This window comes from Phalacrocorax aristotelis, chromosome 16 (assembly GCF_949628215.1).
Source record: "Phalacrocorax aristotelis chromosome 16, bGulAri2.1, whole genome shotgun sequence".
In the NCBI taxonomy this organism is placed as follows: Eukaryota; Metazoa; Chordata; class Aves; order Suliformes; family Phalacrocoracidae; genus Phalacrocorax; species Phalacrocorax aristotelis.
In genome coordinates, this window is record NC_134291.1 from 11637681 (window position 1) to 11660175 (window position 22495).

Below are 22495 nucleotides of genomic sequence, written 5' to 3' on the forward strand. Positions count from 1 at the left end.
TCCCTGTCTCTCAGTCATTTCAGAAATGAAGTTTTGCTAAAGAAGGAATTATGAAAGGAGTATTACTTTAAAAATGGAAGCAAATAACATTAAGCGTGACACTGCCTTATTATTCCAGTCATGTTAGCCAAAAAATACTTGGGGGGGCAAACATACTATCTTTTACATTACGTGGTCTAACTCTTGTATGTGTGTGTTAGTCACATTAAAAGGACAGCAGCTTTTTAGGGATGTTTTATGTTCTATAAATTGAGTTAGGAGCAGTATGCAGAGTTTATGTCACTGCACCCAGTTTAACAGGAAAGTAATTCACCCTGCAGTGCAATCCATTATTTACACTGGTGTACTTAGGTGCTCAGGGGAGAGCGAGTCAAAATAGTTTTAGCTTTTTCTGACTAAAAGCTTTAGATACAACCCATGCTTTTGTTCACTAGTATTAGAACTTAAATAGCAGTTGATGATTGGGCATATATGCTCTATGGAAAAGTGCTTATTTCAAGTTGGGACTCACCACCCAAAAATGTGTATTTATACAGCTTGCTTTAATAGCATGATATAGCATGAGTTACCTTGCATGTTCATCTCATGTTCTTCATAAACATTATTGGGAATGATTCCTGCTTACACATAAGCTTATTTGAACTGTTTTGGTAGTATTCAGAGGTCAGAAAGCAAGGAAGTTGTTAACTAATTATATTTCTACAGCTGAGTGAAGCACAACTTGTAAGTGCCTAATGAGCACAGTGTTATGGGATCCCTTCCACTGAACCTTGCTATTTCCTTTCTTGAACAGTGGGATGATAACTGGTATTACAAGGCAGTTTTTACAGGTAGATAAATGAAAGTGCACAGTCACCTGCAAGATTAATAGCAGAGGAAGAAAGGATGTTCTGGAGTCCTGCCTGCCAGTTCTGTGCAGTGGCCTTTAGATTGGCTCTCCCTTGCCTTTGCCCCTTCCCTCGCCTTTTAAGATTTAAAACTCTTTAGTGAAAGCGTTCATAAGTATATTTGACTGGAGGAGGTGAGAATAATATCTGCACAAGATCCTTCTCTCTGCTGACAGATCTGAGCCTTATACACACTTTTTACTTCCTGCAAACTGAGTAATTGCTAGTAATTACTAGTAATACCAATTGCTAGTAATACCAAATTCTTGCAGAGTTCTGGTGAGAGAGTTCTGTAAGCAGATTGTGCATCCTAATGCAGGCTTAAGAACTTGTAAACATCTTAGTTTATTGTTCTTCAAGCAGCATTTAGTGACTCTGGACACTCAGTGGCTCTCATCAAAAGCCAATTACATAGGGACAGTAGATGCAGCTGTTAGCTATGTTGTAATGTTACACCACATTGTTTGTCACTACTGCGAGCATACATAGGAGTCTGCTTGTATGAAATCTCACCCTTTGGCCCACGTTTTTAATTGAAATCTTATCAGGAAACAAAATGACAATAAATAGAAAATACACAGAATAGTCAGGACTCCATGCCATAGCAGAGTTCCTGTGATAGCGCCTTACTTTTGCCCTCTGACGTGATAAAAACAGGTCACGTCCATTTTGCTTATGTTGAACACTGTTTGGAATTCACAGCAGCAGTTACTGCTTTTACACATGGGATCGTGGAAGAAGGATTTATGGAATTGGAAAGTATTAACTTAATGAAAGAGCATTTGCATGTTTTCTGAGCAAAATGTTATAAAAAAAAAAACCCAAACAAACCCTGGCATAGCTGATGAAAGCATTTTATTTATTGATCCCTTTATAATCCTTTGTTTTCTTTTTCCTCCCTCATCGTATGGTGATGCATACAGTGTAGGCTGTAATATTCATAAGCAGGCTAACCTTTCTTGTTCTGTAACTATCACTTATAAATGATGTTTTGCATAGTGCCTGAAGTGTGTGTTGTTAGGTTCTTTTAATATAGAAAGGCTGCATAAAAACATCTTAAATAATAGCTGCAATTATGTACAGAGTTGTTTTAAACAAACTGAACATTAATTATAGAGGGCTGAATCTTCCACTAATTCCATCTGCCTCGTTCCCCTGCTGTCAGGTCCACTTTAGACATGTGTATTCCATTTGCTTTAAGAGGCCTTTGGTGGTGTGAGCCAAAAGCTGGTACCTGTATGACTGAAGATGTTGAAACTAATTTTTTAGATTAAGCCTGTGTTCCCTCCAAAGTTTAGGCAACCCATTGCGTTTAACAGTGTGCAAAATATCCGTATAAAGTGTAGTAATTAAAACTATTTAAAATAATCACAAAGTATGTACATTACGTAAGATTCTGGAAATGGAGTTTAGCAAAAAAGATGAAACTTTTTCTTACTGGTGTGTGTTGTTTTTTTTTTTTTTTAAAAACCAACCTGCACTGTTCTCTGTAGGGCTGATTTTCTATTAGAACACATGATCTCCTGAAACAGTACAGGAGAATTCCTTTAATTTTAATTTCTTCCATAAGGCACAGCCATCCTGAATAACGTGTCAATGACTGAAGAAGATACCTTGAGAGTAATGAAGCCGCTTGGAGCAAACTATGGAACTCTGCATGGAAAGGCAAATAGCATGATTTAGCTAAGCAATAGGTTCTGCTGGCTGGGAGAGAAACAGGATGAGGCCTATAAAGCCAATAAGTCTGTGGGATGCAAAGCACGGATATAAGTGAAGATCACACCAGCGTCTAATACCTTATACATATATCTTTCATTTTCAGTGTTCACCATATTAATAGCAGATTTGAGGATTTATTTTTCCTGTGGTAAGAACTATGCCATTTTTCTGTGTTTCATATCAAAGTATTAGCAATGAATTAATGCTTTGCACTAAGTCTGTTATAAAATTATATGGCTCATAGTTGTAGTTGGTTTTCTTTTTAATCTCATAACTAAGCAGAAGAGGGTAACAGTGATAAAAATGTTATCATATATTTAATGCCAGGGCAATGCTAGCCAGTTTATCACAAGCAAGACTCTTAAGGTATAATTTGAGTAGGGATAAGCATGCAAAGTGATTAATATGGCAATTAGAAGAGATCAAATCAGTAAAATTCAGATGAAAAAAGGTTTTTTTTTTCCCTAACTGCTGGAAGCCTGATTCTCCACAATCTAGCATTTTTCATCTGTGTGAAATGGCAGTAAAGTGAATGGAGAATTCTGATCTGGCAGGATTCTACTCTTGGCTTATGCTCAGATGTGAATGGCATAAACAATGGCATCACGTACAAGCATTCTTATCTTTTAATTAAGTATAGAAAGTAAATAATTGTAGAATGACTTGTTTATATCTTGCACATAAACATATTTACTGAGGGATATTTTGTATTAATTATAGCATTTTATATTACGCCAGCATTAGCATTCCGACACGATGAAGACCTCTTTGCGCTGCAAACTGTCTGCAGATATTTGAGCATCTGCATCACGGTACCTGGTATCTGATTCAATGTTATCTGATGATTTTAAGAGAGTTTTACTGACTGAGGAACATCTTCTCTTTGAAACATAAGCCTATTCATTTTAACCTCTAAGCTAGATGCAGTTGACTGGTGACTTTGTGGGGCATTGGCATCTTTTGCTGTTTGCATTTACTGTACATTTTTATGATCCTGTACAAAGCTCTTTCTCTCTACATGGAAGTCACTAGGAAACAAAAATGAAAGACATCTTGCAGAACTTAGCCTGTAATTTTATGCTTCGCAATGAGACATACCTACAATAATCTGACAAAATGAAAGCAACACATGTCATATCAGCTCCAAATAAATATCCTGTCTCTCCTCTACAGCAGCTGCATTGAAAGAGATCTGACATAATGGTGTTATACCAGCAGAGCTACTAATCTCAGATACTAGTGATTTCAGTACTGAGGGAGAGAACGCTGTAGCAAATGGAGGTCATTCAATATCCTTTAGCACTTTGGACAAATGTGGTGTTTTGGACTGTCCCCACTAATGGCAGAATACAGTGCTGATGCTAACATTGCTGTTGCAGAGCTACTTGCGCAGGTAACCGGCTCCTAACAGCAAAGCGTCTGTTCTGATGGACCTGTTTATTTTGGTGCCTTGCAGAAGCAACTATTTTTCTTGGAAGCAAAAGGCATACTCTAGGTTTTAGTGGTAAAAGCAGAAATATCTGACGAATCAGAAATGATTTTTTTTTTTTTTTGTTAGCTCTTTAACCCTCTTTAGGAATACAGAATTGCATTCTAGACCTTTTGCCTCCTCAGTATCTTATGTGACAGGTCATGCCAAAAAAAGGAGGTGCCATGGAGGAGCTGCAGTATTCTGGTAGGAACATAGGGGCATCAGGATCTACAAAGCAAGCACACGTCTGTCTCTGTGGCCCTCAAGAGGGAGAACTGCAATGAGAGGTACAACAGTTTCACTTTAACTGAAATAAGAAGGATGCTGAGAGAATTTTGCTATTTTCAGTGTCATGATGTGGCACATATGAAGAATCCTTTTCCTTGGCAACAATTCCTGAGCCATAAGGTTGAACCTGTTTACTCAGGCGCAGTGCCATTCTGTCAGATGGCATCGATAAGCCAATTGTAGAGACCCCGTGTTGTACGTGCATCAGGTGTAAGTGTCCCAGATAGGATTCCCAGCAAGGGTTGTCCATATGTCTATTCATTCTAATTTTATATTCCCTTGTTCCATTACTCATCCAGGTACGGGTCTGATTATATTTCAAAAGTAGAGAACAGCTTTTTTCTCCTTTAATGAGACCTCTTACCCACTTGCATAACACAGGTTGGAGTAATGGTTTAGGATAAGTTTTTGGAAAACAAACTTTCTTCCCTGGCCTTACCAAACCCCCTCCTTCTGCATTCAGGGAAATTAGAGCTTTATAGATCTTTTCCCTTTGTGAGCAAAGTCCCTGTAGGATCCATCAGAGTAAATCTTTGGCACCAAGCTAGATTTCATATGCACAGCAGAGTGGAAATCTGTGTTCAGTCACTCTCTGCACTATTCTGCAGGATGTTTTACCTGAACTGGTATAAAACAGTGAGGTTTCAGGGTTCAAGAAAGATATGGCCCTGGGGATTCTCTCCCTAGCTGCCTTCACACAACCACCTGCCTTTCCTCTTGATTTCCTCAGTGGCCTCACTTTTCTGTAGGGCAGCATTGCTCTTGCCCTGTCTTAGGTATTTTATATGGCTATGGTACAACATCTCATTTTGCTTATTGTACTCCTTTTTACGTGCTTCATTTTCATGTGTATTGAAGAGATAAGGATCTGATATCTGTGGAATGTGCAGAGTGATGCCAGGTCATGCTCTTCTCTGATAACTGAAGCAATTGCACAGGCATCCAATTATTTAGCACAAAGCTTTGATAATCTAATTTTCTTGCTCATCTCATGCAGTCTGTTCCATACTAGTGCAGCAGATTTCCAAAAATATGAAAAAAAAATCTTAGTTTTCCTGTTATTCCTTTTGGAATTAGCTTTACTAAGCGTTGGGACAACACACTGAAACAGAGCTGCAGAGTCCTAGCTTCTTTTGATTTTGGTTTAATTTAAACTCTGAAAAATGGATTAGCTTTTTCTTCTGGACCTGGCGTGTATCACTTAGATCAGCCACAGAGTGGGCAAAGGCAAGACATTTTTCAGTTGTGTATGTTTCTATGAATGCTGACGTAAGCAGTGGCTTTTGCAAATACCCATCCTGCCGGAAGTCTTCTTAACTTGCCTCTATCTACACACATACTTTTGTCACCACTTTTAAAATGCAGCTGCCTCTGGTTGGCTGAACCAGCTTTAGCTGTGTATATTACTACAAGATGCACTTTAGTGCAATATAATTTTCTGGGAAATTTTAAGTAGAAGACAGATTGCTGTGCTTTGTTGGGACACACTTATTTGTATCCTCTCCTAAGGCTGAAGCATCCTGAAATCTTGAAGGACTTCTGTTGCAGAGTACAGATGCATAAAAGCAACCTGCATAAATCAGTGCTGAGATTCAAAAAACTAAAAAATCAGACTGGATATGAATATTTTGTTGCTCAGATATTTTGATTTTGGATTGGGATTTGCCATTTTCAAAATATTTGTATAGCACAGTCCAGCACAACAAAGCCATACACAGTTTGAGTTCTCTAGGCAGTGATGTAAAAGCTAAAATAATGCAGATAATGTCATGTGCAAGCTGTAAAGAGTGCACAGTGGAACAGTCCTTTCAGTTTAACCTGTCACCATTCAATTAATGGAACGAGCATCAGCACTGCAGGGATAAATCTGCATCCACACATACCCCATTCCACTAGCGTGTCTGGAATTCTGGTAAAGCAGAGTGTTGGTCCTTCTGTCAGTATGTTTAATTATCTTCAGCTTTACTTTTGTTTCTGCAATTTACAGTCAGTTAAATCATAAATATTGTTTTGCAACTGATAGAACACTATGTAATGGTCCTCATCTTGTATCCTTTTTAGTCTGAATGTCACATCCTCTTTGTAATTTTTAATGACTACAACAATTTCTATTATATTGCTGGAACTTTTCCCGGGGTAATTGTCTCTTTTGTATATAATATGCAATCTAGAAATGAAACTGCAGCAGAAAGCTGCTAAATCCAGCATCTTCCGTAGCTGTATATTTATGTTAAAAAAGTCTTGGACCTAGTGCAAGAGATTTAAAGTATCTTATAAAACAGAACCCACCCGAAATGTAAGTTAATGAAACACAAGGTAGCTGCAGCTGAGCTTTCTGTAGCTCAGTGGGAGCTGCTCTAAGTATGAAAATACCAAGCAAAATAAAAGTGAAGGCAGAACATATTTGCATATCAGCTCTGATCTGCTATCGTATGGAAATCAACTGCACGTTTGTCTTGCTGTGTGTCTGTATGCCCTTTGAAAGTATTTCCAATTAGCAGAGATTTTATATTTTGACCACAAAATTTGCTCCAGTTCTGATTTCCTTCAAGACAAAGAGATGTAATGTCCGTACAAGTACCAAACAGACTGATCAAGACCTTTCTGCTCTTGGCTTTTCAGGAATTTAGAGAGGTCATTTAAGCAACAGTCTCATCAGGGGCAAACCTTATCCACAGCTTAGACTGTTATCGTTACAGCCTTCAGAATGTTGGTCAAAGAAACCTTTCATTGTGTAACTGCACTGTGCTGTCAAACGCAACGGTAATGGAGTTGCATGTCACATATGGGTATCAGAAGCAAGTATCTTGCCTAGCTGCCAGGATGGCTGGGGGATAGGCAGCAGGTGCTACATTGCAGGCAGAGAATAGAGCAGAAAAAACTTGCATTCCTGCCTCAGCATTACAGCACAAGCCACCATTTGTGAAGCTGTGGGCTGTGCATTTTTGCTCTGGCTTTGGAGCTCAGAGCACATGGGATGAGAGGAGAAGCAGTTACAGACACAGCTATTGCCTGTGGTTCACTCTGTCACTTCTGCCCATTCAAAGTGAGAGGTTATTGGAGAATTTCGGAAAGGAAAGGGAGACACTGCTTTTCAGTCCATCAGCTTGGACTCAGATATTGACTACTGAACATGAGCATGCTCTTTTTCTCTGCTGAATTTATGGGTGGCACAGAAACCATCAATAGTGCTATAAATCCTCATTTTCTCATTTCTGAATTTTTGAGTTTAGTGATCAGTTCTTCAGAAGCCAAGTATTTTTTACTGTATGAGAAACAGGGACGAGGTGCTCTAAGATACAGATGTATAGCATAATTCAATAAATTGAATAAACATCACTTGGGAACTTGAGGAGTGGCTGTTCTGTAGAAGATGATACCCTGTTTAGAGTATGCAGAGTTTATGTAATTAAATATTTCCTATGCCTTGCCTTAATTTTATGGTTTCTTTGATTATTTCTTTCTAGCTCAACAAAATTCACCAAAAATCCATGAAGGCTGGTGGGCTTATAAGGAGGTGGTCCAGGGAAGCTTTGTTCCAGGTAAGCGTAATTTAAAAATCTTAGGTTTTATTAAATATTTTTCATTGGAATTGATATAGTTGGTTTTGGCAGGTATTTTGTGGTTTTGGTTTTTTTATCCATTGCAAAGATTTGAAATACACAAGTACTTAACATCACCTTATAGTGAAGCATAGAAAGGTTTTTGTCAGTACATCGTCCAAAGACCATGGCTGGTTTCCGGGAAGGATGATGCTACTTCATGAATGTGTGTGGTCAATGTATAGAAAAGAGAGAGGCAGGACTGAAAAGCAGTATCATTAACTGGATGAAATTACTTATCAGATGCGGCACTTCTAGATAATCACACTTCTACAAATTTAAGATCTACATGATCTTTATTTCCTCAAAGTACTAGAAAATATTACTTGGCCATTGTGTCATCTAGTCCTAAGAATCTGTAGGTTCGATCTATCATCAGGTATTTTCACTGTTGTGACAACAGTTACAATCTGACAGTCATTCGAAATACCCAAAATGCTGATTACCTTGATAGGAACAGTCGTGCAAATGATATGAAATATTTCAACCCACAAGTTTCTGGCACTGAAATTCTTGGGGAAAGCACGTATGAAAATCAATATCTACAAGCCTGCAGCTTAATTACATATTGTTGTAGCATAAAGTAGCTTTTCAGATTTAGTTGAGATTGGTTGGGCCTGTCAAAGACATTGCGGTGTATTGTTATGCATGTTTAGTACCTGATGTTGATAGCAGGGGAAGAAACCTGAAGAACATAATCACCTGCTTTCAGGAAATTTCAGCCTTCCTGATTGCACAATCCAGGTGGATGCCCAGTAGAAGGTGAATGAAAAAAGTATTTGCTTAACGTACCTCCTAATGATTTCAGCTTAAAGTTATTGAGAAAAATAATTGTCAGCATGTAAAGAAACAGGTGATCGGGTAATGCTTGTGGTGTTCTAGTCTTAGTACCATGAGAAATTTGGGCTTGGAAACATCCTTAGAAGATTAACAAGGAAAGAGTCATGACTCAAACTTTCAAGAAGGAAGGCCTTTTAGACTGGTGTGGAGAGACACCTCCTTTCTGAGAGTGCCCTGAATTACCCATGCATGTTGAATATCAGACTAACCTAGCACACATTCTCAAGAATTGGTCCAGAAGGACAATTATGAACAGCTCACTGAAGCAGCCATGCAGAAAGCAAGGGTAATTTGGGGGCATCTTTCTTGCAGACTGTCATATTTCTTTCAGATTCAACTCTGCAACCTGTAAGCCTCAGCAAAAGAGAAAAATCCCCTGAATTTTTACAGAACAACCAACTAATTTTTTTCAGCAGCACCTAGATTTTACTTAAAGCATTTCAAGGATGCATTTTATGGTTATGATCTCAGACTAACACATCACATGTGTTAGCAAGTTTATCCATAATGTTAGCAGTCACATATCAGATCTTGCATGAGATGCTAATTAGCACCTGAGAAGCGATAGCTGCGAGGCGGTCTGAGGAGCTTTAGCTGAAGTTGCTGACTGATGTGCACCGAAGCAAACAGCTATAGCCATCTGCTAAGATGTTTCCTTTCCACGTCTGTTTGTCCTGTCCCGGGGCTGGAAGCTACCACCCCCAAAGATATTAGAAAGGAATATTTGTCCAAGACTGTCACTGCAGTTCAAAACTGGCATCTCAGCTAATATGACTGACGTGAATACAGCTCTTTAGCTGCTTGGGGGAGCAACCACAGGCGTAGAGCTGACTAACTGGGAGTAAGAGCGTTGTAAAGCACTCCAGGATGAGTTGCTGGAGTTTGTCTGTCACAGCTTTGGCTGTGTGAACACTTTTCACCTACTTCAAAGCAAAGTCACTGTCTTTCTTTGAAATATTACTTCTTCTTTCACGTACAGTTGTGTAAAGATGCGTTTAGGAGTGTATCACAATATTCCTACGTTAGACTATGCCATTCGCAAGTTTTTCCGCTTAATACTCTGTTCTGGATGCATTTAAGTCACGTCCTAACAAATGCTCTGGATCCTGTGCAAATTTCCCTTTGAGCAGTTCATAAAATCAAACCATACTTCACTGCATTCCCCAAATCCCAGACTCCGTGTACTCTGGGACAGATTTTAGAAAAATTATTTTAAATCCCTTTCCAATGTAATATGTTCATTTGGACAGAGTTTCCACCCCCCACCCCCCACCCCCATTCTGGGATTCACAAATTACATGTTGTAAACCAGCAGCTTACAATCACTGATGTGTATCTCAGGTGGGAGAGGATATAGGCAGAGATGCGGTCAAGACCCATCACACTGTCTTTCCCAGCTCCCTTTCTGCACTGCCCAGCGGAGAAGAGAGCAATGGCGACGGACAGGTTCACAGTGACTGTGGCTCGCATCTGTCTCAGTGCCAAGCCTTCCAAGTGAGGCAGCAGAGCTGTCAAGTGCAGGAAGGAGGGTGCACCAGTGGCTGGATCTGTGCATATACTAGTGATGCATGAAACACCCTGCCATCTTTCACCTTTTCTAAAAGCAAAGAATTGTTCTTATGTTTTAAATCATGTAGGCAAACAAAACAGAAAGTACATAGTGCTTAAAAAATGTTAATTGAATGCAAATCAGGTTCCAAATTAAACTTCAGGGAATGTTCAAGGATGAAGAATGAATAAGTTTCTTTATGCATGGTGATTTGCATAATAATCAAATAATCTGTGTTGTTACATACTTTCACTACATCGACTTTTTCATGATGAGATAAAATACGTTTAAATAACCTTTTTTATCTCTTTTGTTTGGCTGGGTTTTGTTGTGACTATGAATATGTTGTGTCACTGAGGTAGCACAAGTATTTTCAGGGTGGCAAATGCAATAATAATTCAAACTATTCTGTACCATTCCGTTTACTTCAAACAGCTGCATGTAACCTTTGATACTCTAGTGCATCTGACTGTATTGGTTCTCTTCCTAATGCTCCTGGTTTTTTCATAGCATCTTAAAAGTGGTAAGTGTAAAATATAGAGGTGGTTAAATCTAGTTTGTGAGGGCATAAGTGTTTCTTGCCCAGAGAAGACACTCTCATCATGACCCTTCCTGAATTATACCAAGTCTAAAGTTAGTTTACAAGGTGATAGTGCTAGTCTTAGCTAAGAGGAGGAAGTCCATCTCTACCAAGGATTGAGTGAAGTTTGCTGAAGGAACAGATAATGTTCGCCTTCCTTATAAAGTTGTAAAACAACTATAATTCCAGATAAAGATCTATATCCACTATGACTTGTTATTGGCTACAGATCACCAAACCAAAGGCTACCCTTTTCCCTGATATTCTGAGATGAGAAATCCCCTGTTCATAGTTCCTTTCCCAACTCATTTTACTATAAAAGGGGGGAGAGTGCTAGAGTTTGATAATGCTGCTCCTGCCCTTTGCAAGGATCATTTTGATGGGATTATGCCCTAACGTAGACCAGCTGGCAAAGCTATGCTGACTCAAAAGCACAGAGACACTGTTTGGGAAGCACCAAGAAACCATGAGGACATGCATGAATTTGGTGATGATTTACAAGGAAAAAGAAGCTTGAAACAATTGATGGTCTCGGTTATGAGTGCCAAAACCTGATTTTAAACTTCCTGCTATCACCATGTGCTTTTGTTATGGCCCACACAGGCTGTTTAAGTGTCCCTAGTTCCTCCTGTGCGGGCTTTAAGATTTCTTTTTATTACAGCTTTAAGATTTCTTTTAAACTACAAATTTCTTTAGGTACATGTCCAAAAATAACCTTTGATGGGCAGGTCACTGTAAGAACCATGAACCGTTTGTCCATGGCCTGGAACTGAGAGATATGAAACTTCAAACCCAAACACATCTTAAACTTTCTGGAAAGCTCATGTATTATGCCATCCTCCAGTTCCACAGGAGTCTGCTTCATACATTGAGACTGGTGATCACTTAGTTTGGCTGCCTCAATAATACAAAACATAAACCTGCTGATTGCTACTCCTGCATTGCTCCCTCTTGTAATAACTCTAAAATTTCTTCCGGTCTTATTTTGAGCCTTCAGGAGGCTGCAGCATCACTCGCTGTCTGGTGCATTTTGCTTGTCAGTGAAAACAGGGGTGCTGCCTGAGCTACAGTAGTGTTCTAACCAGTCTGCACACACTCTTCAAAATCATTTAGTCTTGTGCTGACTCTGAAGAATTAACCAGCCATATATAATTATTTATCAGAACAACAACAGCAGTTTTTCTTTTAGAAAGCAATATATTGGAACACTTCATTTCTTCAGGGTGATAGAGCAGAGATTCTGGAAATCAATCACTTATTGATTGTAACTTAGGTTAGCATGTATAATATTTCAGCTTTAGCTGTCGATTACAGATAGCTTGAAAGAAATATATTTGGTACCAAATATTTTCTTGGTTTCTCACTTCCTTTGGTGATTCTGCAAAAACTGACTGTCTGCAAATCATGTAACCAGAAAGGAAACTAGATCTTTTTTGTGTTTTTGCATGGGAGCTAAATATAACTAAAATGTAAAACCATTGTCTCACTTTTCAATGAATTGTTGATACAATTCATTGTTTTAGAATAGCAGGGAACAGATGAGTTGAATGCTTTTAATTTGGAAGAAGAAAGGAACACTACTGAGGGGAGACGTTTGATGGCCTCAGTTCTAATACAGATACGGCAACATTTTCTCATCTTCATATGAATTGTAACCAAATTATAGCACTGAGTTTGAGACACTCTCACATTAGTAGTACTACTCTACCTAATGAGACTATCAGCATGAGTCTGTAATTTTGAATCTTCCATAAAAATGTAAAGAGGCTCATTAGAGAGTGACTCACACCTCAAAGGTTTGATCAACCTCTGAACTTAAATATGAAAAAAGTGCAATTTAGCATATTAGGATCTGGCTCTAGGTTCTACATAATACTGCACCTTCACAAGGAAGTACAATTCCATGTGATACAACTTGGGCTCCAGGTTTCGTCAATATTTAGTCTTATTAAGAGTTTTATGGGTATTATGTCTGAATTAAAGCTGAGTTTTCCAGATGAATGATTTCACGTGATGGATTTTCCTGACCAAGCCTCCAATGCGCCTGTTATGTGGATACTCACATTTTACTGGGAGATGAAACATCCCTTGGCAAGTCAGTGATATAACTGAGAGAACCATGCCGTACCTGTTTATAGCAAGAAGTGTATTTAACAGTCTCAATCTAGGTCTCTGAACTTCTGATCATGCAAAGCTTTAAGCAAATATAAATACTGTGCATTGTTTTAAGAATTTGGCTGCTATTAATACAAATGTGAATCTGCTTGCTGTCATGAATAGATGGAGAAAAAATGCACGATACTATGTTTGAGTCGTGATCTGTAATGTTCTCCTACAATAGCAATCGTAGCAGTGGTAGAAGAATCAAAGTTGACATTGATTGTGAAGGTGTAGGTGTGAGAAAGGGATTTGTTTACTAAGAAAATGCTACAAGTGGCTGCTGAACAAAAGTGTCAATTTAATGATATTCCCGGATGTGCACTAGGGACGCCTTGCTTGTGTAAAGGGCACATTCTTAGCAAGCTCAGGTAAGAATACACAAGGTGTTCATTCCTCTGGCTATGGTCCAGCCGTCTTTTGTCTGTCCAGTAATTCTTAGTAATTAAGCAGGATTAAGGGCTTTGTCTTAAATGCTTTGGTAGTGATTCTTGTCTGGCATTGCCAGCCGAGCTGAGTCCTGAACTCTCATCTACCCTGTAAGAAGTGCAATATTCACTTCAAAGGCATAAACCACTTTGGCTGATAGGACAGCCCTGTTTGCTGCAATTTCAGTTGGGCCATTCCTGCTGCCAGTCACCAGCCCTTAGAAGAAGGTGCCAACAAGGATGGCTGTGTTAACTAGCAATATGTTAAATTTTTTTAGCTACATCCAAATTCTGCAATGACTTCCCAGTATGCACAGGAAATTTTCTTCTAATTGGTTCCTAGTTTCTAGCTAGCTTTGAATTACCTAGAAATCTCCCTAAAAGCTTTCTGTGAGACTGTTTCCTGAATGAATAACTAGGGTCAGTCTCAAGCCAGGAAGAAAAACTGCTGCTACAGCTTTCTGAATGGTGTCTTATCCAGAGATGCAAAGGTGATGGGCAGCAAGAGGCTTTTCAAAACTCCCTTTCTAAAGGGAATAAAAGGGAGGAACAAAAAGGAGGAAAGGGAGTGAAAACAGGAGATTGATGGGGTGTGTAGGTTAGTCATATTATCTTGTCCAAACTGCATTGTAAAAGCTGTGATAGACTACGTTAGGCCTAGTCATATCAGCTTCTTGCCCCTATTTATGGCCTGTGTACCTTTAATGTTCCAGGGGTGGGTAGTCTAAGCTCACACTTAACAGGCAGAGTCAAAGAGAACCTACTGTCTGTAGATGCTCTATACTCGATAGTAATAGGTAGAATGTTTCTTAATCAGAAGGAAATAGCTTCAGTTTATTATAATTTTCTCCATTAGTTCTGTTTAGCAATGAAGGAAGACTATAACAACACTTTGAGTCCATGCAGAGGAAGAGGTACAGGGCCACAGGACACTACATGGTGTGGTTCTCCAGGGCAGTCTGGCTGTGGAGGAGGTGTGCTGGCAGAAGGCCTCCAGGGAATACACTCAGAAGAGGGCAGCCCTGCCTGCAGCACAGACCACCTCCCCTGCACAGCACCTGGTGACACGGTGATTTGGTTCCCACAGCCCCCTTCTCACTTGACTAAGGAGCCCAGGATTGGGGATCATCCTTTACAGCTGCTTTTGTTACCAGCATGGAACTCAAGAAGTTACTGTCTTCAGGTCCTTCCCACTCCTTTGAATACCCATCTATGCAGTCTCCTTTTTACAAGGGCCTTTTGAGTAGACTAAGTTACTGTCTTATATGTGGCCTGTAGCTGTAACCATTTTGCAAACAGATCTTTGATTATTTTTTTCTCTCCCTGAGCTTCCTTCACTCCTTCAGCAAAACAAGTTTTAGGGGGGGAGCATTCTAAACTAACCACAGTAAAGAACTCTGAAAATATAAAATTTTAAACCTTGCCAGACTTGTGGTTGGACCACAGTTCTTTGCTAAAGTGGTCTCAGATCCCTTTTCCCTTAACAGCCTAATTATCTTCCTTGGGTGTGTTTTTCCCTCCTGTTACGATTAATATCCACAGAAGAAAAATTGCATGTAACAGGTGTATCTTGGACTTTGCTTCGTTATACTGACAGGACCAAATGATTCAAGTTGTCTTCCTGTCTATTTCTAGCCACAGTCAGGCACTGCAAAGGTCAAGTCTTCCCTTTATAACAAATACTGCATTGGATAGCGTGTCATGTCTTGCTGTGTTACCAGCTGTCTAGTACCTCTCCTGCTGAACCTGCAGGTTCCACCTGCTAGGGCACAAGCAGTATCCCCCTTCTCCTTCAGGAACGTGCTAATATGGAAGACCTTCAAGGTGGTAATCTGCAGATCCTTGTCAATTCTTGTACCTCACACTTCGCTATTAGGTTAGACGCCAATTTTAGGGATAGTAGCATTCCAATTACTTTTTGATTAAGTTGAAAATCCTCTTTCCCCCATCCTGAAATGATGGCTGTTTACCTTGCGGTGACACTAGTATGGGTTATAAGAAAAAAGAACAATTGAGTAACACTAATTCTTTGAGGCAGCTGTACTTGGTAGGGCTACCATAACCTACATGGATGACGGCTTTCAGCTAGGAGAAAGTTTAGGAGATGGTGGTCACCATTTGGGCATTTATATCCTCAAACAAGAGAGCAGGGAGCAGTATCCAAAACATCTGCTGTCCTGCACAGTGTGGAGTCCACAAACATTACAGAATCTTGAAGACCTACAGTTACTGTTAGTTAAGTAACTGCTCTTTCTGCAAATTTAATGCTTTTATTATTTTCCCAGCCCACTTTGAACTTGTTAAAAATGAAAGGCAAGAAAGCCCAACTCTGTGATCTTTCAAGGGTTCATCATTCCATGAAGAGCGCATCCTCTTAACCTTTTGCTTAAAAAGAGGAGGATCATTCCTGTGCAGGACCTCAGATGTATCATCAAAATTTTGGGGTTTGGAATAAAAACGTAAGGCTAATACTAGGTATCTTTCTTTTCTTAGGTTCTTCACTGTGACCTAAAAGCACAGGAAGGTATTCCAAGTATAGAAACTGGTATATGTAGGAAAGGGTTTATTATATTCTGGACAAGCTAAGTATAAAAACAGTTGAAACAGTGGTACATGACTAAGTCATTAATAACTGAAAACTTGTAAATCCTTTGAAGGATTATGCAGGATAGTTCTAAGTGCCGGACAGCGAGGCTGCTGCATGTTGGTGTTCTGAGTGTATGTATTGGTATATTCAAGAAGTTTATCTTATGCCTTGATAGGCTACTCTTCACACAATATCTTAATAGTACTTGTCACCCTTTGGCAGTAGGCATTTTGATGGTATCCATGTCTTAGAGGAGTAGAATGGAAGCACAAAGAAATCTGACAGAAGAATTAGGCTGCTCAGAGATCCAAGGAACTTTTCTAAGCTAATAATCCAAACTGAAAGTGAGTAATGGCACCTGTCATGGCTGATTATGTAAGGAGGGAACTTGGAGCTTTGGCTATTAATTACCTTGTAGTGGTAGCCGTTTTGCATGTGTGCGCTTGTGGTTTTGTACAAGACAGATAGTAGCAGTCATCACTCCCTACATTAAAAAAAAACCATTTCTTTATAGATTTTCATTGTCTAGTGTAAAATAAGTTAGTGTCTCGTGGAGAAGGAATTTATTGAGAATAACAATGAATAGTATTTTCTGTGCTAATAATGTTCTGTAGTAGCATGTAATTGGACTTAATCGCAGAAGGGTTACAGTGCTTCAGCTTGTATTTGCTTAGGTACTTCTCCCATAAATCTGTACACGATGAGGTAGAGCTGGAAGGGATCACAGTATAGCATGGAAACAGAGATAGTGAGTGATACTAAGGGGCTGCCTCACCGCTCCTCCTGTCATTATCCTACTTACAAAAAATACTTTTGTAATGTGCTTTGATGAAGAGAATTATATTTTAAGAGTACTACAATTGCAGTTTGCAATTATCAGTTAGGAATCCACCTCTTCTTTCACTGAGACTATTTACATCAGGATATTCTAGTGACTTCAGGGAATAATCATTCCAAACTGTTCCATTGGTGGTGAACCCAGCACCACTGAGGATTTTCTATTAATACAGCATGCAGTTTTCAATTTGTACACCTCATTAGTACAATTTGGTGTCATTAGGGTGGAATTTGCCACTTCATATAGAGGAAAATATGGTCACGGCAGCTACACCCGTATCTGTGGTTAAAATAAACTCCTGTGAAATAAGATCACAGCATTGCTCTATGTATGGTTACACGGAGTAACTCTGCCTGTTGGCTGTTGTCAATGAAAGCTTTACTGTTACTCGCAGAGAACTTCCCTGTCAAATCCTGTCCCCTGCCTAACAGAGAAAGAGGTCAAAAAGAAAAGGAAGTGAGGCCCTTACCTGAAGATAGGTACATCAGAGTATGCAAGTACTTCCTTCATAGACTGCTATGATTTAAATCATGAATATGGAATCAGGGGATTGTTATATCACAGTATTTATTCAGTAGCCTGCAAGAACTTTCTCTCTGAAGTACCATGTATATGTATGTGTAGGATTGCTTAGGCTCTTCAATTAGGGGATTGCTGTTGACTTGATAGTCTGAAACCACTCATTTGTACTCAGTGAAAATTTCCTCCTCTTGTAACACCTCTCTAAAAAGGTCAGTTGTGAATTCACTGAACCATGAATCCATTGAACAAGCTCAGGAGCAAAATCCATGCTCATCATTCACCATGTCTGCCTGCCTCTGAGCATGTGAAATTATTATTTGGAGAAGTTTTACTGCTGTTACTTACACACATTAGAATACAGCTATCGGATAACATCACCCCACCATGGTATTTCTGGGCACATGCTATTTGTGGTCATTGAGAGATTTACTATCTCTTACAAAGAAACTCACTGTAAAATACAGTCATCTACTTAATGCATTTCCGGCTACCTGCTGACCCTGCTCAGAGCTGTAAATCGCATTATAGTTAATGACTCTGGCCAAAGAAGGAAGCTTCCTGAATGTTATTGATTGGGATTTTTCTACTACTGAAAATATTGCTTAAAATCGTCACTTTTTCCTTTCTGAATAGAGTGTGGTTTTATATTAGGGCACTTTTTCATTTTGTATTTTAAAATGTACAAAAATGCATTACTGTTTCCAGACCAAGCAGTCACCAACTTTATAGTCAGGACATAAACCCTGAAAATAACAGCGTAACATCATAATGGGAAACCTGACAGGTCGTTAACTACAGCTGTGCAAATGGCACTGCTATAATTCACAAGTGCATGTAGACAACATCACATCCCACAGCCTTTCAGTATCTGGTTGAAAGAGAAAAACAGGGAAGTCTGTAGCACAAAATAACCAGGTCACACTGGAAGTTGTTCACTTGACACCAGAGCTCCCTGCTGATAAGGTGTTCTACGCCAACACAGAGGTGGTTCTTCAGGGCCTTTTTATGACCTCCCCCTAACTTATTTTTTCTGTGTCTTTAATACTGAGGAGCTTCAGTTACGGGGGCTCACGTGAAGAATGAAGGTCTTTACACAGAGAGGTAATTTTTCAAATATTAAATGAGATGTAGGTAAAGAAAGATGGATAAGACAAGTTCAAGGCAACAGTACAGAGGCTGGGAGAGAATTAAACCACCAGTTCAGGTACCTGCATCATCAGGCTAGTCTGCCCAGTGTCCCTATGCTGTTGATTAAGAAAGAAAACAGATGTTCCTGCAGATCCTTTGGAGAAACCCATGTCTTTTGGCTGATTAAAATGAAGTGGTACAGCTGCCCCAACAGAGAAGCAACAGTGGGCAACAGGATGGGCACCGTGAGCTTAGCATCCCTCCTCCATGTGCATTACCAGATTTTCCATTTCAAAGGCTCATTTTAATAGAATTGAAGAATGTTATGTGATTATTTGCAGTGAAATTTTGGCATTATCTCATACTATGTTATAACTTCACAGGTGAGGAAGGAAGAAGAGTTGATGTTTGTAGGCAAAGTAATACCCAATTGCACAGCCACTGTCTTGCAGTTTAAAAAGAAACCCAAAGGTTTAAAAGCACTAACATTTAAACAATGACATTTCAGTCAGACGGTGAGAAGATGAAATTTTTCTTCCCCGCTTAAAAGAAATACTTTGGTCAGGTTGGGTTTGGTAATGTCTCTGAAATCCAGGTGTTACTTTTGTTTCTACACTAGAATAATTAGAAAGCAAGTCTGGCTGAAGTACTCCCTGCAAAAGGCAGACACTGCGAGTTTTGAAAATCCCTGGTTATTACTTCTGTCTGAAAATAGGTCCCACTGAAAACAGTGGGATTTGCTTGCTGAGGCAAGGGCTACACCCCTTGAATAAGGACATCAGAAGCTGAGGCTTTAAAAACAAATAAAATAAATTTTTACAAGATTGTATTCCTTTTACAATGGTTTTATTTAAAACTATCTCTTTCCAACTTCTTCAGGTGGGGTGAAACTCTTATTTACACAGCTGTGCAGTGTAGCCTTCATCTCTTTTCTTCCAGAGCATTTACACTCCATTTGCATTAATAATGTGCTTTTTGAGGGTACCGCATTTTAGTACTGTATCCTTTGTTTCTCATGGAGGGGAGGGGCTGAATGGAGGAATAAACCTTTGTACCTGGGATCGTGCTCATGTTGCCACAGCGCTAACAGGAATAGGATGAATGGGATGCTCAGTTCCGAGAGGAGCTGCTCCTTCGAATCTCAGTCAGATGCAGTTAAAACCACACCAGAGGAGAGCTGCCCTTCCACAACACGCAGAAAGGAGCGATGGCTAATTCCCAGCTTTAGTCCCAATTTAGAACTGTGAGATTTAGCTGTTCTGTGACTCAGAGGATATAGCATATGACACAGGAGAAAGTGTCTCAGATACCATAGTCAACCTTGCTGTATTTTCAAACAAGGCTGCACAGGCCATGGCTACAGAGTACCCATTCGCTGTTGCCTGTCAGGCCATTTCCCAGGAGCGCGTTCTGACCATTTTGCTTTTCCTATCCAGCAGTTGGGCATCTTCAAATGGCTTTTCTTCCTAGTCTTAAATTAGGCTTTCTTAAAATAAAGAAGAAATAAATGACTGAAGTCTAATAGGATATGGCTGAAACACTTACATTGCGTGGCCTTGGCAGGCTCTATTATCCACATACTGACATCTTTAGAATTACCGGGTATTTTAATGTGCATTTAAAATTGGTTAACAGGAGTATAAATTAAAGTAATAGAGAAACTAGTCTGTCAAGATTTTATTGCTCATTGTAATTTCACGTTTATGGGCTTATTGCTTTGTGGCAGGACTTGTGGCTTTTTAGTTCTAGAGAGTATAGTAGTAAGATGGTGGTGCCTCACTCAGCGCCTGGTGAAATCAGTGGAGATCCTTCCACCTGACTTGAACAGGTTCTGTCTCAGGGCTGCAGTCACAATATTCTCACTGTCAGCTGCTTGGATCTAGTTTCCCAGCTAAGAACACTGTCCAGTGCCAATTCATTTTCAGACAGACTTTTAAATACTGTGTCCCAACTTACTTTACATTATTTTTCATGCCCTGTGCCTAGTTTAAGTGAAAAAATAATTAAGAGGAAAAAAAGATTAAAATTATGTGTTTGTTGAGGTGTGAAATGAGATGAGTTGTGTGCAGAGATATGACTGTCTTCCTACACCTCTAACTTCATGTAACCGCAGTGGAATTCTGGAGAGGACCAAAGGAAAAGTACTAATTAAAGTGGCAAAATTGCATCAAATTGAAAGAGGCAAAGCTCTTCTGTAATAATGATGCTCACGTTTCTGTCTGTCTTACCATTGTTTCTCCTTTGTTGCTGATTCTGTAACTACTCTTTTCACAGCCACCTTTGAATTAATAGTACATCTGGGCAGGTACAGATGCATGCTTAAGGAAGGGTACAGAGCTACAAGTAATATTTGTAGAAGATAACATAGAAATTCTCCCAGCTTGTTGCATCAAATAATGAGTATTTATGGTTATTTGTATCCATTATTTATAACAAGCACTTTACATTTTCATGGCTTTTGCGTCAAAACTCTTCCTAAAACACCACTAGATTGTAAAGCTAAAGACATGAAGGAGCTCCAGAACATGAATATTATAAAACACCGAAGAAAAAAAAAGTTACTCACTTTCATAAACAACACTTCTTGATTTAGAAAGTCCAGTTTGAAACATAGAATATTTTTTTCTAACTGTTTTCGCTTTCAGAACTGGTTTATAGTCTAAGTCCCAGTGGCTTTTTAAGATTGATGGCCAGATCTACAAACTCTATTTATGTGCTTTAAAATGCAAACACCTGGCCAAGGAAAAGGAGCTGGGTATGTAAGATAGAGTTTCTCCCAAAAGGCTCTGGGAATTGGGCATCCGACTTGCAAGAAGACTGTAAGATCCCGGGAGGTACCTGCCTGAAGAGCATCATAATTCCGACTGTAAAGTTTTAAAGTATCTAAATCATATTTAAATAAGAACTTCAGTCCCTGGAAGAGTGTTCTCTTTTCTCTTAGGGGTTGAAAGCGGGGTAAAAAACTGAAGTATTAGTTAACCCCCGACCTCCTAAACCCTACCACATAATAAATGGAAACACAGAGAAATTTAAATGACATTAAAGCAGTATAGGTAGAAGAAATGGGTTCAAGTGAAAGACGTCCTTGTTTCTTGCCTCTTTCTGGGAAGATTTCTGGTAAACTGTTTCTAATTTGCCCTTCAGGAAGCTGTTACTGAGATACCAGCATTTAATTTTCAATTTCCTGTTTGACCTTGTTCTGCAACATGAGTTTGCATTGATTTTCATGCGTAATGTACATAAAGACACCTTCAGCTACTCAGTACATAATACTGTTGGGCCATATATTTACAGCAAGAATTTTGTGGTGTGTGCTGTTCATAACTGGAGAAGAGGGAATTCTTTGTTGCAAGCTCTTAAATACAAAGCTGTTGGAATAACCTCAGCTGGCTTTAATAAGAAAATATTTTCACAAGGATTTTAAAGACATATTTTTGCTTACCAATCACACACTGATTTCCCAAACGGTATTAAACTACAGAATATCATCCTCTGCGTTACATCTGCCTCTGTAGAGAAACAGAGCACTAAATCTTGTAAAATGACCTGTCTGCAAACACTACGGTTGTGCTATCGGGGTGTAGAAGGGGGACACTGGATTCTTCTTTGCATTCTATGCGATTCTGGTGCTTTTATAGACAGAGTACTTGTCAAAAGCTCTGCCATTTGCTATCCCTGGATGGAGACAGTAAATGAACATTTTTGTATTGCTTTGCTGTACTAAAGTCAAAAGGAAAAGCACAAGAACCTCTGTCTTGTTTGGTGTCAGCAAAGGAAAGCTTCACCTTCCGTCCAGGTGGCCTGTTCTGTGGCTTAATATATTTGCTTTTATAGGCAGAAGCTCCTGTCAGAAACGGTGTACTGGGCAATCCAGCCCAGTGCCTATTCTTCTATGATTA

At 39.3% G+C, this 22495-nt stretch overlaps 1 protein-coding gene across 2 annotated transcripts in view; it reads left to right on the forward strand.

Moving 5' to 3' along the window:
• The window catches only part of CA10 (carbonic anhydrase 10), a 207507-nt gene that overhangs the window by 31505 nt on the left and 153507 nt on the right, over positions 1-22495 (forward strand). For both annotated transcript variants that reach the window (XM_075111227.1, XM_075111228.1), the window contains exon 3: positions 7833-7907. In XM_075111227.1, the coding sequence (XP_074967328.1) occupies positions 7833-7907 (75 nt within the window). The remainder of the gene's footprint in view (positions 1-7832; positions 7908-22495) is intronic.